Raw genomic sequence first — 19756 nt, 5'->3', positions numbered from 1 at the left:
GATGGAAAGGATTTGCAAAGACCAAGACGCAAAGACCACGATGCAAAGAGGATGAAGGAAAAAATCGCAAAGCCCACGACACAAAGATTTCCAAAGGCCACGATCCGAAGAGGACGAAGCAAAGGATTTGCAAAAAACATGATGCAAAGACCAAGATGCGAAGAGGACGAAGGGAAGATTTGCAAAGACCACGCTGCAAAGAGCAAGAGGAAAAGATTTCCAAAGGCCATGATCCAAAGAGGATTACGCAAAGGATTTGCAAAGGCCACGACGCAAAGAGCACGAAGCAAAGGATCAGCAGGGCCCGCGATGCACAGAGCCGCCGCCTGCACCGCCGCGCGCCCCCCGCCCTGCCCAGCCCGGACAAAAGTGAGCTTTTGGTCTGCTTTCCAACAAAAATCCATCGTTTTGCTTTATTTCCGTCGGTTCGCCCCCGGGGAGGGGGCAGGGGGGGGGTCACAGGTTTTGCACCGCGGATACAAGTCTCGAGGGGGGGAGGTTGACAAGTTTTGGGGTTGCAGAAACAGAGTTTTGGGGGATCTGGGGTACATTTCGCATCGAAGGAACAAGGCTTTTTTTTGCACTGCAGAAACATTTCTGGGGAATTTTTAAACATTTTGCATTGCAGAAACATTTTTTTGGGGCATTGCAGAAACATTTTGAGGGGCTTTTTGGCACATTTTGCCCTGCAGAAACACGTTTTGGTGGAATCTGGACACTTTTCCCACTGCAAAAACCAGCTTTTGGGGGGACTTTAACACATTTAACAACGCAAAAAGCCGTTTGGGTGGATATTTTAGCACGTTTCCCATCGCAAAAACACATTTTTAGGGGACTTTATGAGATTTTGCACGGCAAAAAACAGCTTCTGGGGGACTTTAACACATTTTGCATTGCAGAAACACGTTTTTTAAGGGATGTTTGGCACCGCAAAATGAAATTTTGGGGAGACTTGAACGTGTTCCTGGTCGCAAAAACCCATTTTCAGGGATGTTTTCACACATTTTGCATCGGAAAAGCCAAGTTTTGGGAGACTTCAACGCGTTTCACACTGCAAAATGAAAGCTGGGGGGGATCTCAACACATCCCACGTTGAAAGAAAACGAATTTTGGGGGCGGTTGAAGGCGTTTTGTGTTGCGGAAAAGAGTTTCGATGGATGTTTTAATATGTTTTGCACAGCAAAAAGCAGATTTTGGGGAGAATCAGGCATGTTTGGGTGTTGAAAAAAAAAACAGATTTTAATGGAGGTTTTGAGAAGTTCCACCCTGTAAAATGAATTCTGGGGGGATTATAACATCCCACGTTGGAAAAAAAAAAACGAATTATGGGGGGGCAGTTGAAGACGTTCTGCATTGCAAAAAAAAAAAAAACAACAGTTTTTTGGGGGAGAGGAAGAGAGTTAAATACATTTTGCACTGAAACAACTGGTTTTTGGGGGGGGGGGGGCGTCTTGAACACGTTGATGCGAAACCGATGGAGGGAGGAGGAGGAGGAGGGGGGGATGATGATGATGATTTTTTTTAATAGCAGGAGCTGGCGGTGTCGGAGAGCACCAGGGAGACGTTGACCGAGGTGGGTTTACCCGAGGACTTGTCCACCGACTTCTGGGCCACCTGCAAGGGCAACCGCTCGTGGCCGACCAAGCAGGTGAAGACGTTGCCGGCCCCCCAGTCGTCGGTGGCCACGCTGAGGGCGCTGTAGGTGAAGTAGGTGCGCGCCGACTGCGATTCGGCGGCGGGCGGCATGGTGACGTAGTCGGAGGCCGGCAAGGGCTCGCCGTTGCGCAGCCAGCGGATGAAGAGGTCCGGAGGGTTGAAGCCCTTGGCCAAGCAGGTGACGGTGGCGGTCTCGTGGGCGCTGAGCTGCTCCGGAGGAGGGGGGAAGACGTAGAGGGCGGGGGGCTTGGCGTCGCGCTCTGCAAGGAAGGGAGACGGGGGGGTGGGATGCAATTGGAGCGCTCGTTATTCACTTTTCTTGCCAATCCGCGGTGAGATTGCTACGCTTTTTCTTTGTTTTTGCAAATTTCCAGTGCGATTTCTGTGCTTTTTCTTTGTTTTTGCAAATTTCAGATGCAATTTCAATGCTTTTTCTTTGTTTTTGCAAATTTCAGATGTGATTGCAATGCTTTTTCTTTGTTTTTGCAAATTTCAGGTGCGATTGCAACGCTTTTTCTTTGTTTTTCCAAATTTCAGATGCGATTGCAACGTTTTTTCTTTGTTTTGCCAAATCTGAGATGCGATTGCAATGTTTTTTCTTCGATTTTTACTAATTTGGGATGGAACTGCAACACCTTTTCTTAATTTTTGCAAATTTGCAATGCAATTGCAACACCTTTTCTTTGTTTTTTTATGAATTTGCGGTGCAATTGCAATGCTTTTTCTTTGTTATTGCAAAATTGTGATGTAATTGGAACACATTTTCTTTGTTTTTCCAAATTTGCAGTGCGATTGCGACACGTTTTCTTTGTTCTTGCAAAGTTGAGATGAAATTTCAATGCCTTTTCTTCATTTTTTTGCAAATTTGTGATACAATCACACCACACTTTTTCTGTTTTTTTTTTTTTTTCGAATCTGTGATGCAATTGCAGCACTTTTTCCCTACATTTCCGAATCCTCGATGAATTCGCAGCGCTCTTTCCCTACGTTCGCAAATCCGCGACGCAATCACACCTCCTTTTTTTTTTTTTTTGCAGATATGGGGAAAAAAAATAGCATCAGCGACACCAACACCACCTTTTCTCCCCAAAACTAGCAAAAAAAATCAAGGAGCGATGCGATCGCGTTCTCATTTCTTAATTTTTTGGTGAAATAAACTCAATAAATGGAGGAAGAGGGCCGCAAGCAATCGATCGCGTTCTCGTTTCTTAATTTTTTGGTGAAATAAATTCAATAAATGGAGGAAGAGAGCCACAAGCAATCGATCGCGTTCCCATTTCTCAATTTTTTGGTGAAATAAATTCAATAAATGGAGGAGGAGAGTTGCGATTTCCCCCTTCCCCCCCCCCCCAATTTGGCGAGAGGACTCACCGGTGGCCTTCTGCAGCTTCTCCTCGACGGGGAAGAGCAGCTCAGGGTGGCTGACCTTGCAGGTGTAGACCTCCTCCTTGTTCCACTCGTCGGCGCAGACGCTGGCCACCCCTTCCACCCAGTAGAGGCCGTTGGCTTGGAGGACGCGGGGTGTGGTCTTGGTCTCCAGCTTCTGCCTGTCCTCCTTGAACCAGGAGATGACCAGCCCCTCCACGGTGGGCAGGTTGCTCACCTTGCAGGTCAGCTTGGCCACCTTCTCATTGAAGATGTCCACGAAGGACGGGGGGAGCACGCGGACCGTGATGTCGCTGCTCTCGGGTTTATCTACCGGAAGAGGTCGGTGAGCAGGGGCGTTGGGGTTTAGTTGGGTTTTTTTTTTCCCCCCGCCCCCCAAAAAAATAAGCAGGTGTGCCCAAACGATGAGAAAGACAGGGTTGGTGGCACTAAAGTTGGGATTTTGCCTGTTTTTTCCCCAAAAAATAAGGGTAAGGGCAGCACTTCTACCTTCTCTAAGGTTCAAGGATGGGTTTAGTGGAACCAAAGTTGGGATTTTCCCTGTTTCTTCCCCAAAAATAAGGGTGGGGGCATAATTTCTACCTCATCTAAGGTTCAGGGATGGGGTTGGTGGAACCAAAATTGGGATTTTGGCTGGTTCCTCCCCAAAAATAAGGGTGAAGGCATCACTTCTATCTTACCTAAGGTTCAGGGATGGGTTTGGTGGCACCAAAATTGGGATTTTGCCTGGTTCCCCCCCAGAAATAAAGGTGAAGGCATCACTTCTATCTTACTTAAGGTTCAAGGATGGGTTTGGAGGCACCAAAATTGGGATTTTGGCTGGTTCCTCCCCAAAAATAAGGCTGAAGATATCGTTTCTACCTGACTTAAGGTTCAGGGATGGGTTTGGTGGCACCAAAATTTGGATTTTGGCTGGTTCCTCCCCAAAAATAAAGGTGAGGGCATTACTTCTTTCTTACTTAAGGTTCAAGGATGGGTTTGGTGGCACCAAAATCGGGATTTTGCCTGGTTTCTCCCCAAAAATAAAGGTGAGGGCATTACTTCTGACTTATCTAAGGTTCAAGGATGGGTTTGGAGGCACCAAAATTGGGATTTTGCCTGGTTCCTCCCCAAAAATAAAGGTGAGAGCATCACTTCTGCTTGACCTAAGTTTCAAGGATGGGTTTGGTGGAACCAAAATTTGGATTTTGCTTGGTTTCTCCCCAAAAATAAAGGTGAGGGCATCACTTCTGCCTGACCTAAGTTTCAAGGATGGGTTTGGTGGAACCAAAATTTGGATTTTGGCTGGTTCCTCCCCAAAAATAAGGCTGAAGATATCGTTTCTACCTGACCTTAGTTTCAAGGATGGGTTTGGTGGCACCAAAATTGGGATTTTGGTCATTTCCCCCCCAAAAAAAACCAACGTGAGGTGACCACTTACAGCCGCACTCCAGGGCCTTGCTGGTGTTCCTCATCTCCCCGTCCACCTGGCAGGTGTAGATGGTGCCGGCGTCCCACTCGGCCTCGGTGACGCTCAGGTGGCTGTCGGTGACGTAGGCGCCGGTGCCCTCGGTCACCGCCCCGGTGGTGACGGCGCCGGAGGTGACGGCGGCGCCGTTCTTCAGCCAGGAGACGGCGGTGAGGCGGCGAGGCCCGTGGACGCGGCAGAGGAGGCTGGAGTTCCTGTAGGGGCCCTCGAAGTCCTCGCGGGACGGGGGGTGGATGGAGACGACCGGGGGGACGGGGACGACCGGGAAGCCTGGTTTTTTTGGGGGGGGGAGGGGAGAGGGTTAAGGGGGGGTGGGGGAGAAGAGGAGGAGGAGGTGGAGGAGCAGGAGGAAGTTCAGGAGGAGGTGGAGGGTGGAGAAGGGTCAAGAGGAGGTTCAGGAGGAGGTGGAGGAGAAGACCAGGAGAAGGAGAAGGACCAAGAAGGGCCAAGAAGGGCCAAGAAGGGCCAAGAAGGGCCAAGAAGGGCCAAGAAGGGCCAAGAAGGGCCAAGAGGAGGACTCGGGAGAAGATCGGAGGAGATGAAGGACCAAGAGGAGGCTCAGGTGGAGGAGGATCAAGAAGGACCAAAAAGAGGTTCAGGAGAAGGTGGAGGACCAAGAGGAGGCTCAGGAGATGGAGAAGGACCAAGAAGGACCAAGAGGAGGCTCGGGAGAAGATGGAGAAGACCAAGAGGAGGCTCAGGAGATGATGGAGGACAAAGAGGAGGCTCAGGAGATGGAGAAGGACCAAGAAGGACCAAGAGGAGGCTCAGGAGAAGATGGAGGACCAAGAGGAGGCTCAGGAGAAGATGGAGGACAAACCAAGAGGAGGCTCAGGAGAAGGAGAAGGACCAAGGACCAAGAGGAGGCTCAGGAGAAGATGGAGGACCAAGAAGGACCAAGAGGAGGCTCAGGAGAAGACCGAGGAGGCCACCAACGAGGAAGATACAATAAGGAGTACGGGAATGAGGAGGCCACCAACGAGGAGGACACCAACGAGGAGGCCACCAATGAGGAGGACGATACTACAAGGAGACCCACAAGGAAGATACAACAAGGAGGACACCAATGAGGGGGCTACAACGAGGAGGACACCAATGAGTAGGACACAATGAGGAGGCCACCAACGAGGAGGACAAAACAAGAAGGCCACCAACGAGGAAGATACTACAAGGAGACCCACAAGGAAGATACAACGAGGAGGCCACCAACGAGGAGGATGGGAACGAGGAGGATGGGAGCGAGGAGGATGGGAATGAGGAGGATACAATGAGGATACCAACAAGGAGGACACCAATGAGCGGGCTACAATGAGGAGGACACAGTGAGGAGGCCACCAATGAGGAGGCCACCAATGAGGAGGACATGAATGAGGAAGATACAACGAGGAGGACACCAACGAGGAGGACATGAATGAGGAAGATACAACGAGGAGGACACCAACGAGGAGGACATGAATGAGGAAGATACAACGAGGAGGACACCAACGAGGAGGACATGAATGAGGAAGATACAATGAGGAGGACACAGCGACAAGGATACTACAAGGAGGACACCAACAAGGAGGACACCAACAAGGAGGACACCAACAAGGAGGACACCAACAAGGAGGACGTGAACGAGGAGACCCACAAGGAAGATACTACAAGGAGGACACCAATGAGGGGGCTACAATGACGAGGACACCAATGAGTAGGACACAATGAGGAGGCCACCAACGAGGAGGCCACCAACGAGGAGGCATGAATGAGGAAGATACACCAACGAGGAGGCCAAAACAAGAAGGACGGGAACGAGGAAGACACAACGAGGAGGCCACCAACGAGGAGGACGCCCAGGAGGAAGATACAACAAGGAGGATACACTGAGGAGGATACACTGAGGAGGAGGAGGCCACCACCGCTACTCACCGGGGTTGATGATCTTCACCACGGCGTTGCCGTGTGGGTGGGCGGCGCGGCAGTAGAAGGGCTGCTGCGCCTTCCCGTCCTGCAGCGGCAGCTGCAGCCGGCTGGCGGCCATGTTGCCCCCGGCCCCGCGGGCTTCTGGGAAGGCGACGGCTTTGGGGGCGGCCACGCTGTCGTTGATCGCGTTCGTCCAGGTGAGGGTGACGCCGCCGGGGACGTAGCCCACGGCCACGCAGCCCACGGCGTAGAGCGACGAGGAGGACGAGCCGCAGGAGAGCAGCGGGAAGAGGGTGGGGCCGCGGGGGGAGTCTGGGGGAGGGAAAAGGGGGAGGGGGGGGGTCAGACTGGGACGTACTGGGACGTACTGGGATGTACTGGGTCATACTGGGCCATACTGGGTCATACGGGGCCTTACTGGGCCTTACTGGGCCTTACTGGGCCTTACTGGGACATACTGGGACATACTGGGACATACTGGGACATACTGGGACATACTGGGCCTTATGGGTCCTTACTGGTCAAGTACGAGCACCCCATAGCTCTAGTAGACCCAGTTTAGTACTACCAGTACCAGAAATCCCCGTACTGGGCCTTACTGGTGCTCACTGGACTCTGTTGTCCCTTATGGGTCTTTACTGGTCCTTACTGGTTCCAGTACTAGCACCCCATAGGCTCAGTAGACCCAGTTCAGTACCACCAGTACCAGAAATCCCCATACTGGTCCTTACTGGTCCCTATTGGGCTTTACTGGTTCATACTGGTCAAGTACTAGCACCCCATAGCCTCAGTACACCCAGTTCAGTACCACCAGTATCAGAGATCCCCATACTGGTCCTTACTGGTCCCTATTGGCCTTTACTGGTTCATACTGGGCCTTACTGGTTCATACTGGTCAAGTACTAGCACACCATAGCTCTAGTAGACCCAGTTTAGTACTACCAGTACCAGAAATCCCCGTACTGGTCCTTACTGGTCCTCACTGGACTCTGTTGTCCCTTATGGGTCTTTACTGGTCCTTACTGGTTCCAGTACTAGCACCCCATAGGCTCAGTAGACCCGGTTCAGTACCACCAGTATCAGAGATCCCCATACTGGGTCTTACTGGTCCCTATTGGCCTTTACTGGTTCATACTGGTTCATACTGGTTCATACTGGTCAAGTACTAGCACCCCATAGCCTCAGTACACCCAGTTTAGTACTACCAGTACCAGAAATCCCCATACTGATCCTTACTGGTCCCTATTGGGCTTTACTGGTTCATACTGGTTCATACTGGTCAAGTACTAGCACCCCATAGCCTCAGTACACCCAGTTCAGTACCACCAGTATCAGAGATCCCCATACTGGTCCTTACTGGTCCCTATTGGCCTTTACTGGTTCATACTGGGCCTTACTGGTTCATACTGGTCAAGTACTAGCACCCCATAGCTCTAGTACACCCAGTTCAGTACGACCAGTATCAGAGATCCCCACACTGGTCCTTACTGGTCCCTATTGGGCTTTACTGGTTCATACTGGTCAAGTACTAGCACCCCATAGCCTCAGTACACCCAGTTCAGTACCACCAGTATCAGAGATCCCCATACTGGTCCTTACTGGTCCCTATTGGCCTTTACTGGTTCATACTGGGCCTTACTGGTTCATACTGGTCAAGTACTAGCACACCATAGCTCTAGTAGACCCAGTTTAGTACTACCAGTACCAGAAATCCCCGTACTGGTCCTTACTGGTCCTCACTGGACTCTGTTGTCCCTTATGGGTCTTTACTGGTCCTTACTGGTTCCAGTACTAGCACCCCATAGCTTCAGTACACCCAATTCAGTACGACCAGTATCAGAGATCCCCATACTGGTCCTTACTGGTCCCTATTGGGCTTTACTGGTTCATACTGGTTCATACTGGTCAAGTACTAGCACACCATAGCTCTAGTAGACCCAGTTTAGTACTACCAGTACCAGAAATCCCCATACTGGTCCTTACTGGTCCTCACTGGACTCTGTTGTCCCTTATGGGTCTTTACTGGTCCTTACTGGTTCCAGTACTAGCACCCCATAGGCTCAGTAGACCCAGTTCAGTACCACCAGTATGAGAGATCCCCATACTGGGTCTTACTGGTCCCTATTGGCCTTTACTGGTTCATACTGGGCCTTACTGGTTCATACTGGTCAAGTACTAGCACGCCATAGCCTCAGTACACCCAGTTTAGTACTACCAGTATCAGAAATCCCCATACTGGGCCTTACTGGTCCCTATTGGCCTTTACTGATTCATACTGGTCAAGTACTAGCACCCCATAGCCTCAGTACACCCGGCTCAGTACCACCAGTATCAGAGAGCCCCATACTGGGCCTTACTGGTCCTTATTGGCCTTTACTGGTTCATACTGGGCCTTACTGGTTCATACTGGTCAAGTACTAGCACCCCATAGCCTCAGTACACCCAGTTTAGTACTACCAGTACCAGAAATCCCCATACTGGTCCTTACTGGTGCCTATTGGCCTTTACTGGTTCATACTGGGCCTTACTGGTCAAGTATGAGCATCCCATAGCCTCAGTACACCCAGTTCGGTACTACCAGTACCAGAAATCCCCGTACTGGTCCTTACTGGTTCATACTGGGCCTCACTGGTCCCTATTGTCCATTATGGGTTTTTACTGGTCCTTACTGGTTCAGTACAAGCACTCCATAGCCTCAGTACACCCAGTTCGGCGCCACAGCCCACATACTGGTCCTTACTGGTTTATACTGGTCCCTATTGGCACTCACTGGTCCGTACTGGCCCTTACTGGTCCGTACTGGTCAAGTATGGGCATCCCATAGCCTCAGTAGACCCGGTTCAGTACAACCAGTACCAGAGATCCCCATACTGGTCCCAGTACCACCAGAACGGGTGCCACAGACCCCTACTGGTCCCAGGACCACCAGTACTGGTGCCGGAGCCCCCGTACTGGTCCCAGTATGAGCAGTACTGGTGCCGGAACCCCTGCACTGGTCCCAGTATGGGCAGTAATGATGCTGGAGCTCCTGTACTGGTTCCAGTACCACCAGTACTGGTGCTGGCACTCCCATACTGGTCCCAGCACCACCAGTACAGGTGCTGGGTCCCCCATAATGGTCCCAGTACAACCAGTAATGGTGCCGGAACCCCCTGTACTGGTTCCAGTACCACCAGTACTGGTGCCGGGGCTCCTGTACTGGTCCCAGTACCACCAGTACGGGTGCTGGGTCCCACATACTGGTCCCAGTACGAGCAGTACTGGTGCCGGAGCTCCCGTACAGGTCCCAGTACGGGCAGTACAGGTGCTGGGTCCCCCGTAATGGTCCCAGTACCACCAGTACTGGTGCCGGAACCCCCGTACTGGCTCAAGTACCACCAGTACTGGTGCTGGCGCTCCTCTACTGGTCCCAGTATCACCAGTACAGGTGCTGGGTCCCCCGTACTGGTCCCAGTACCACCAGTACTGGTGCCGGGGCCCCCGTACTGGTCCCAGTATGGGCAGTAGAGGTGCCGGAGCTCCCGTACTGGTCCCAGTACGGGCAGTACAGGTGCCAGACCTCTTGTACTGGTCCCAGTACAGGCATTACTGGTGCCGGAACCCTAGAACTGGTCCCAGTACCACCAGAACAGGTGCCGGGGCCCCCGTACTGGTCCCAGTACAGGCAGTACAGGTGCCGGGGCCCCCGTACTTGTCCCTGTACCACCAGTACTGGTGCCAGAGCTCCCGTACTGGTCCCAGTACCACCAGTACAGGTGCAGGGACCCCGTACTGGTCCCAGTACGGGCAGTAGAAGTGCCGGAGCTCCCGTACTGGTCCCAGTACCACCAGAACAGGTGCCGGAGCTCCCGTACTGGTCCCAGTACCACCAGAACAGGTGCCGGGGCCCCCGTACTGGTCCCAGTACGGGCAGTACTGGTGCCGGAGCTCCCGTACTGGTCCCAGTACCACCAGTACAGGTGCCGGGGCCCCCGTACTGGTCCCAGTACGGGCAGTACTGGTGCCGGAGCTCCTGTACTGGTCCCAGTACCACCAGTAGAGGTGCCGGAGCTCCCGTACTGGTCCCAGTACGGGCAGTACTGGTGCCAGAGCTCCCATATTGGTCCCAGTACGGGCAGTAGAGGTGCCGGAGCTCCCGTACTGGTCCCAGTACCACCAGTACAGGTGCCGGAGCTCCCGTACTGGTCCCAGTACGGGCAGGAGAGGTGCCGGAGCTCCCGTACTGGTCCCAGTACAGGCAGTACTGGGGCCGGAGCTCCTGTACTGTTCCCAGTACCACCAGTAGAGGTGCCGGAGCTCCCGTACTGGTCCCAGTACCACCAGTACTGTTGCTGGAGCTCCCGTACTGGTCCCAGTACCACCAGAACAGGTGCCGGAGCTCCCGTACTGGGACCAGTACAGGCAGTACTGTTGCCGGAGTTCCCGTACTGGTCCCAGTACGGGCAGTACTGGTGCCGGAGCTCCCATACTGGTCCCAGTACCACCAGTACTGTTGCTGGAGCTCCCGTACTGGTCCCAGTACCACCAGAACAGGTGCCGGAGCTCCCGTACTGGGACCAGTACAGGCAGTACTGTTGCCGGAGCTCCCGTACTGGTCCCAGTACGGGCAGTACTGGTGCCGGAGCTCCCGTACTGGTCCCAGTACCACCAGTACTGGTGCCGGGGCCCCCGTACTGGTCCCAGTATGGGCAGTAGAGGTGCCGGAGCTCCCGTACTGGTCCCAGTACGGGCAGTACAGGTGCCAGACCTCTTGTACTGGTCCCAGTACAGGCATTACTGGTGCCGGAACCCTAGAACTGGTCCCAGTACCACCAGAACAGGTGCCGGGGCCCCCGTACTGGTCCCAGTACAGGCAGTACAGGTGCCGGGGCCCCCGTACTTGTCCCTGTACCACCAGTACTGGTGCCAGAGTTCCCGTACTGGTCCCAGTACCACCAGTACAGGTGCAGGGACCCCGTACTGGTCCCAGTACGGGCAGTAGAAGTGCCGGAGCTCCAGTACTGGTCCCAGTACCACCAGTACAGGTGCCGGAGCTCCCGTACTGGTCCCAGTACCACCAGAACAGGTGCCGGGGCCCCCGTACTGGTCCCAGTACGGGCAGTACTGGTGCCGGAGCTCCCGTACTGGTCCCAGTACCACCAGTACAGGTGCCGGGGCCCCCGTACTGGTCCCAGTACAGGCAGTACTGGTGCCGGAGCTCCCGTACTGGTCCCAGTACCACCAGTAGAGGTGCCGGAGCTCCCGTACTGGTCCCAGTACGGGCAGTACTGGTGCCAGAGCTCCCATACTGGTCCCAGTACGGGCAGTAGAGGTGCCGGAGCTCCCGTACTGGTCCCAGTACCACCAGTACAGGTGCCGGAGCTCCCGTACTGGTCCCAGTACGGGCAGTACTGGGGCCGGAGCTCCTGTACTGTTCCCAGTACTACCAGTAGAGGTGCCGGAGCTCCCGTACTGGTCCCAGTACGGGCAGTACTGGTGCCGGAGCTCCCGTACTGGTCCCAGTACGGGCAGTAGAGGTGCCGGAGCTCCCGTACTGGTCCCAGTACCACCAGTACAGGTGCCGGGGCCCCCGTACTGGTCCCCGTACCACCAGTACTGGTGCCGGAGCTCCTGTACTGGTCCCAGTACGGGCAGTACAGGTGCTGGAGCTCCCATACTGGTCCCAGTACGGGCAGTACTGGTGCCGGAGCTCCCGCACTGGGACCAGTACAGGCAGTACTGGTGCCGGAGCTCCCGTACTGGTCCCAGTACGGGCAGTACAGGTGCCGGGGCCCCCATACTGGTCCCAGTACGGGCAGTACTGGTGCCGGGGCCCCCGTACTGGTCCCAGTACGGGCAGTACTGGTGCTGGGGCCCCTGTACTGGTCCCAGTACCACCAGTACAGGTGCCAGAGCTCCCGTACTGCTCCCAGTACAGGCAGTACTGTTGCCGGAGCTCCCATACTGGTCCCAGTACCACCAGTACAGGTGCCGGAGCTCCCGTACTGGTCCCAGGACGGCCAGTACAGGTGCCGGAGCTCCCGTACTGGTCCCAGTACAGGCAGTACTGGTGCCGGAGCTCCCATACTGGTCCCAGTACGGGCAGTAGAGGTGCCGGAGCTCCCGTACTGGTCCCAGTACCACCAGTACAGGTGCCGGGGCCCCCGTACTGGTCCCAGTATGGGCAGTAGAGGTGCCGGAGCTCCTGTACTGGTCCCAGTACGGGCAGTACTGGTGCCGGGTCCCCCGTACTGGTCCCAGTATGGGCAGTACAGGTGCCGGAGCTCCTGTAATGGTCCCGGTACCACCAGAACAGGTGCCGGGGCCCCCGTACTGGTCCCAGTACAGGCAGTAGAGGTGCCGGAGCTCCCGTACTGGTCCCAGTACCACCAGTACAGGTGCAGGGACCCCGTACTGGTCCCAGTACGGGCAGTAGAGGTGCCGGAGCTCCCGTACTGGTCCCAGTACCACCAGTACAGGTGCCGGAGCTCCCGTGCTGGTCCCAGTACCACCAGTACAGGTGCCGGAGCTCCCGTGCTGGTCCCAGTACCACCCGTACAGGTGCCGGGACCCTGTACTGGTCCCAGTACCACCAGTACAGGTGCCGGAGCTCCTGTGCTGGTCCCGGTACCACCAGTACAGGTGCTGGGGCCCCTGTACTGTTCCCAGTACCAGTAGTACAGGGGCCGGGACCCCGTACTGGTCCCAGTACAGGCAGTACTGGTGCCAGGACCCCTGTACTGGTCCCAGTACAGGCAGTACAGGGGCCGGAGCTCCTGTACTGGTCCCAGTACCACCAGTGCAGGGGCCAGAGCCCCCGTACTGGTCCCAGTATGGGCAGTACTAGCACTGGTGCTCCCGTACTGGTCCCAGTACCACCAGTGCAGGTGCCAGATTCCCCGTACTGGTCCCAGTATGGGCAGTACTGGTGCCGGGGCCCCCATACTGGTCCCAGTACAGGCAGTACTGGTGCCACAGCCCCTCTACTGGTCTGTACTGGTCCAGTACCAGCAGCCTATAGCCCCAGTACATCCAGTTTAGTATCTCCAGTTCCAGAGCCCTCATACTGGTCCATACTGGGCCAGTCCCAGCAACCAGTGCATTTAAACTCATCCAATTACAACAATCAATTAGTGCAATTAGTCCCTAGCAGCCTCTAATTAACCCAGCTCATTAAGTCCCCACACCAGCCTCGTTAAGCGCGAAGCGTTAATTGCTTTGAAAAAGTCCAAATTGGGGCAAAAGCCAAATAAATGTGGTTTGAGGACTGGGTTCAGTGGCTTAATGTAAAATTTGGAAAATTAATCAAGCTAATTAGTGCTAATTAATCCCTTCGGAAAGGTTGAAATTAAAAAAAACTTGCGGTTTTTCACCTTTCCGCACCCAAATCTTGCATTTTTGGGGGCAGGTTGGGTGGCTTTCTTTAATTTTTGCACTTTCCTGTCCCCTCATTTGTCTGTTTTAATGTCTTTCGATTTTAGCTAAAAACGGCTGAATTTGGTTAAATTGGGGCCTATAGGTTGTCGATCAAGAATGTCTAATTTGTATCTCGCCTATTTATTAATATAGAGATAATTAATAAATTTTCTATAAATTTAGTGGGCATAATTAGTTTTATAAAGATTAAAATCTCGTTAATATAGAAATATTTACTGCCGATTAATTAATGTTTAGATTTACAAATATCTCTATAAAAATATATAGGTTTCCTTCAGCTCATTAATTAAATTAAATTAGTTTATCTATCGTGATATAAATCATTAAATAGCCTATAGTAGGTCCATAAAATATAATATATATTTGATATATTCGATATATATATATTATATATAATATATATTTTATATATATCATATATATTATATATATTCCATATATCTGTTATATCTCCAATATCCTCTCTCTATATCATATTCATTAAATATTAATTACAATATTCGTTATATATTCGTTATGATATGTGGTATACATATTAGATATATTACACGCATTAGATATATCCATTAATTATATCTATTATATATTATATATAGCTATTATATATTACAGATATCCATTATATGTATTATATTAATATATTATATATTATATATTATATATTATATATTATATATTATATATTATATATATTCTATATTCTATATTCTATATTCTATATTCTATATTCTATATTCTATATTCTATATAATTCTATATTCTATATTATATATTATATATTTATATTAGATATATCCGTTAAATATATATATTATATTATATAATTATTATATATTAGATATATCCATTAATTATATCCAATATCTATTATATATTATATATGTCTATTATATATTATATATATATCTGTTATATCTACCTAATATCTATCTTATATATTAGATATACAAACTATATACATAAAATATGTATTTTATGTTATGTTTCTATACAAAAAATGTATATCTTGTATATATACGAAAAAATATATCTAATATATGCGATAGATATTAGATATAATATATATATCGATATATACATCTATGTATCTAATAAATACAACAGATTTTAGATATAATGCATATAATAAATATATCTAATATATTTATTTTTTAGATATTAAACATAGCCGGTTTATCTAATATATATAACATATATATAATATATATTAAATATGACAGATATATCTAATAGATATATATATTAGAAGCCTGACATATATATAGGATGCATTTGTTATATATATATATATATATATTAGAAATAATTACTATTATGTGCTTGCTATATTTGATATTTATATTAAATCTAATAATTCTATCTATGTATTTATTCTAGTAATTAAATCTAATTATTCTATCTATTATCTCTCCATATTTAATATATTATAAGGTATGTTATACATAAACTATACATTTCTATACGTTAAACGAGGTAGAGTGGTGTATGTATACATTAAAGCACGTAGCTAGGCTTAGAAATTGTCGATATTTTTCGAGGTGAATCCCTCAATTTTCAGGGAAATGAAACCCGGCCAGAATCAAATGAATTTGCCTGAAACCCGCTGGTTTTAGCCCAAAGCTGCTGTTTACCCCAGCCACCTGCAAAGCGGGTTATTTTTCCCCAAAAAAACAGGTGCTTTTTTTCAGACAGGATTTGCTCTCTGTTTTTCTTTTTTTTTTCGTATATTTAACATGCAAAAATGGTGAAAAACCCCCGCTTCCCCTTTTTTTGCTGTTTTCGAAACCAGAACCGAGCTATTTCGGGCAATTCTAACCTCAAAATAAAGCCAGCTGAAAAACAAGCGCAGCTGCCACTTCCGGCCACCAAGCTGGGCTGAAATCAGCCATTTTAGGTGGAAAAGAGGAGGAAAAAAAAAAAAAAAGTGACTTTTAATTTAATTTCTTTATATTTTTAAAGCTTTGGGCCGCAGTGTTGGAAATTCGTGGTGGAAAAAGAAGAAAAAAACAACAACTTTTTAATAATATTTTTTCACCAACTCCAGGCAAATAATTAAGCTCCTGGAGTCGATTTTGGGTTAAAATAAATTAAAATTATTTTAAATGATGATAATTATAATAATATCATTATACATAATTCTTATACACTATATATAACACATATTTAATATATATAATATATATAATATATAATATATATAATATATATAATATATATAATATATATAATATATATAATATATATAATATATAATATATAATATATATAACATATATTATATATAATATATAATATATATAATATATATAATATATATTATATAATATATATAACATATATTATATATAATATATAATATATATAATATATATAATATATATAATATATATAATATATATTATATAATGTACATATAATATATAATATATATAATATAATGCATTATATATTTTATATATTTGTTATATTATTATATAATATCACACTATATATTGTTATTATTATTATAATTACCAATTTAAAATAATTTTAAGCAATAAATGGAACCTGCAACCTCAAATAACCCCCCTTTTTTTTGACCTAAAAACCTTAAACATCACAAATTACTCCTTTTTTTTTCTTTTTCTGCTATAATTGGGTGCTTGCTTTTTTTGGGGGGAAAGCAGATTATTGCGTGAATTTAGCTAAAATTCTCGTATCTGCAGCCGGAGAGGTAAAAAGTCTAATTATCTTTTTACGGCTTAATTAAGAAATGCAATAAAATGGGTTCCCCCTCTAAAAATGTGCCTCTCTGCTCTTAAAAACCCCAATTCCTGGCTCTTTTCAACCTAGAACGACTAAGACTCTAAGGAGAAACTCTCCAAAAATCACTATTTTGCCCTAAACACCAGAAAAATCACTATTTAAGCACAAAATGCCTCCTTCCAAGCCTGCCTACTGCGTAAGACCCTTAGAAACTGCCGTGCCGGAAACCCTAATTTTGGATATTAAATTAAAAATGAGACTTGCGGGGAGATTTTGTGGAGTTATTGGCGAATAAAGGCAAAACTGTGCCCAAAATCGACAATAATGGGTGAAAAACGCAGGCTTAAGCCTCATTTAAAAATTAAGAGCATCAAAATTTATCGTTAAATAGCCAAATTTGGAGGGGAGGAAAAGAATAACTAACAGTCCCAAGCCACTCCTGTTTTTTGTCTAAATTAATGAAGTCCCTATTAATTAATGAATTAAAAATAAGGGTTATGATATAATATTATTTAAGGGATCTTTGTCCAAAACAAGTCAAACTCCTCCAAAACTGCCCCAAAAAATGTCCTATTAAACTTTTTTCTGGGTAAAAAAGGGATTAGATTTTGACTTGGGTGAACTTTTAACAACACTAAAATCCCCTAAAACTGCCTCAAAAGCGATTGTCAATAAAATTAAGATATTTTTAGCCACCAAGACCCCCTGAAAGTCACCCAAGAGCCCCCAAAATGCCTCATTTCAGAGAAAATCCGTGAAAAAAAAGCCACAAAATCCGAAGGATTTGGGGGGACCTAGACTTAGGGACGTCAGCCTGGCAAATTTAACTCAAACCACCCCAAAAACAGCCCAAAGAAAAAGGGAGACGTTACCTGAAATTTCGTCCTTCAGCCTCAATCTTCACCCACTATTTTGGGTCAGGTCACAATAATTTTTTCAGTTAATTAACCTCCCTGGCCATTTTCGCTAAAAACAGGGACTTTTCTGTCCTTTCGCCCGAAACGCTCTCAAAAAGCCTCAATTAGGGCTCGACGCCAAGACTAATATAATATATAATAATCAAATTGTCCTATTAAATAGAAATCTCTATTTCTTTTTTCTTAGAAACTCAAACTTTGGGACCAAACCACCGAGAAAATTAACTCCCTAGGGACGACCCAACTGCCAAACCCTAAAAAAAAAAAACACTGAAAAACTGCAAAATTCAAAGTCCTCTCTCTTCCCCTGTCAGAAATATATTTATCAAAATATATTTTCTGACATAATTTTGCGTGAAAAGTCCTTTTTTTTCCTCCCCATCTTGCCCAAACAAAGCAATTTCTCCCCCAGAAAAAAATTATAAATTTTAAATTATAAATTTTATAAATTTTAAATTATAAATTATAAATTATAAAAAATTTTATAAATATATATATATAATTTCTATATATATATAAACATATATATATTATATAATTTATATATTATATAATTTATATATTATATATAAAATATATAAACTGGGGAGAGAAAAAAATCGACATTTCCACTCTACACAAAACCTCTATTAAACTCAACTCAACAAAAACGCCAAGTTAAGCCCCAAAACCTTCCCCTGGGTGCCTTTGGCCCTCACACGTCCTTTTTTCCCCACCCCCCCCCCCAAAAAAAAATCTAAAAATAGACATTTTAGGGCTGACAAAGACTTTTTGACCTAATCCTGCCGACAAATCACCTCCGCGTGATTTGTTTTTTTTCTAAAAGACTCCCAAATCGACTTTTTGACCCAATCCTGACATCAAACTGCCTTCGGTTAATTTTTTGCCCCTAAAAAGACCCTAAAATCATATTTTTGACATGATCCTGCCATCAAGTCATCTCCACATGATTTTTTTCCCCCAAAAAAAGACCTGAAAATTAACTTTTTGACCCAATCCTGACATCAAACTGCCTTCGGTTAATTTTTCGCCCCTAAAAACACCCTAAAATCATATTTTTGACATGATCCTGCCATCAAGTCATCTCCACATGATTTTTTCCCCCCCAAAAAAGACCTGAAAATTAACTTTTTGACCCAATCCTGACATCAAACTGCCTTCAGTTCATTTTTGCCCCCTAAAAAGACCCTAAAATCATATTTTTGACATGATCCTGCCACCAAGTCACCGCCACATGAAATTTTTCCCCCCGAAAGACCTGAAAATCGACATTTTCACCCAGTCCTGACATCAAACTCCCCTGGACCGAATATCCCCCCATCAAAATCGACCCAAAAATCGACATTTTGACCCAATTCTGCCACGAAAACACCCTCCAGACGAAAATTCCCCCCCAAGTCGACCCCAAATCGGGCATTTCGACCCATCGACGGCCGGTTTGCCCCATTTTCGGCCCCCGAGGCGGGGGGCCGCCCGCCCTCCGGCCCCCCACCTGGCCCAAAATTTGAGAAAATTGTCCCAAATTCGCCGTGGCGAGACGTTCGGCAGGAGGACTTACCGGAGGAGACGGTCACCTCGGTCCCGTGGCCCCACAGGTCAATGCTACCAGCATTACCACAACGGGGCGAAGGCATCGAACCGCCGCTCAAAAACCCCTCCCACCTCTATTTTGCAGCCAAAAATATACATTTTAGCCAATTCAGGGCGTTTTCGCCTCAATTCGGGCCCCTCGGGGCACCCTGCGGGCTTAAAAATGTGGGTTTTTGTCTTCTTGGGTGTTTTCTAGAGGGATAAAATGAGGGTTTTGCTTCTTGAGTGCAGGCTGATGAGGTAGAAATGGGCAATAAATGGCTGAAAAAAGTAAAGAATGGCAACAAAAGGCAAAATAATCAACGTATCTGGGGTAAAACTGGATGCAAAGGGCAAAAAAATGCCCATATTTGGGGAGAAAACTGCAATAAAGGGCAAAGCAACACCATATTGGGGGCAAAAATGGACTTTAAGGGCATGACACCGGCATATTTCAGGAATAGCTGGCCGAAAAAATGTTGAGGAATGCCAATATTTGGGGCAAAAATGGCCAAAAAAGGTTAAACATCCCGATATTTGAGTCACAGTGGCAGAGAAATGTCCATATTGGGGGCAAAAATTGGGGATGGAGTGGGAAATATCCCCATGTTTTGGGGAAAAATGGCCATAAAGGGGAAAACTTCGTCGTATTTGGGGTAAAGAATTGTCGTATTTGGTTGAAAACATGTCGAACGGG

At 47.4% G+C, this 19756-nt stretch overlaps 1 gene segment (V, D, J or C); it reads right to left on the bottom strand.

Annotated features, from left to right (window-relative positions):
- Window positions 1-386: 386 nt before the first annotated feature.
- LOC106049913 (Ig mu chain C region-like) lies at window positions 387-19188 on the bottom strand. The segment is given in 5 exon segments: window positions 387-1916; window positions 3028-3351; window positions 4463-4780; window positions 6419-6724; window positions 19049-19188. Coding segments are annotated over 5 exon segments (1419 nt in total).
- Window positions 19189-19756: the final 568 nt, after the last annotated feature.

Source organism: Anser cygnoides, chromosome W, assembly GCF_040182565.1.
Source record: "Anser cygnoides isolate HZ-2024a breed goose chromosome W, Taihu_goose_T2T_genome, whole genome shotgun sequence".
Lineage (NCBI taxonomy): Eukaryota > Metazoa > Chordata > Aves > Anseriformes > Anatidae > Anser > Anser cygnoides.
Note: the sequence above shows the minus strand (reverse complement) of the source record. Positions and strands in the feature narration are given on the sequence as shown.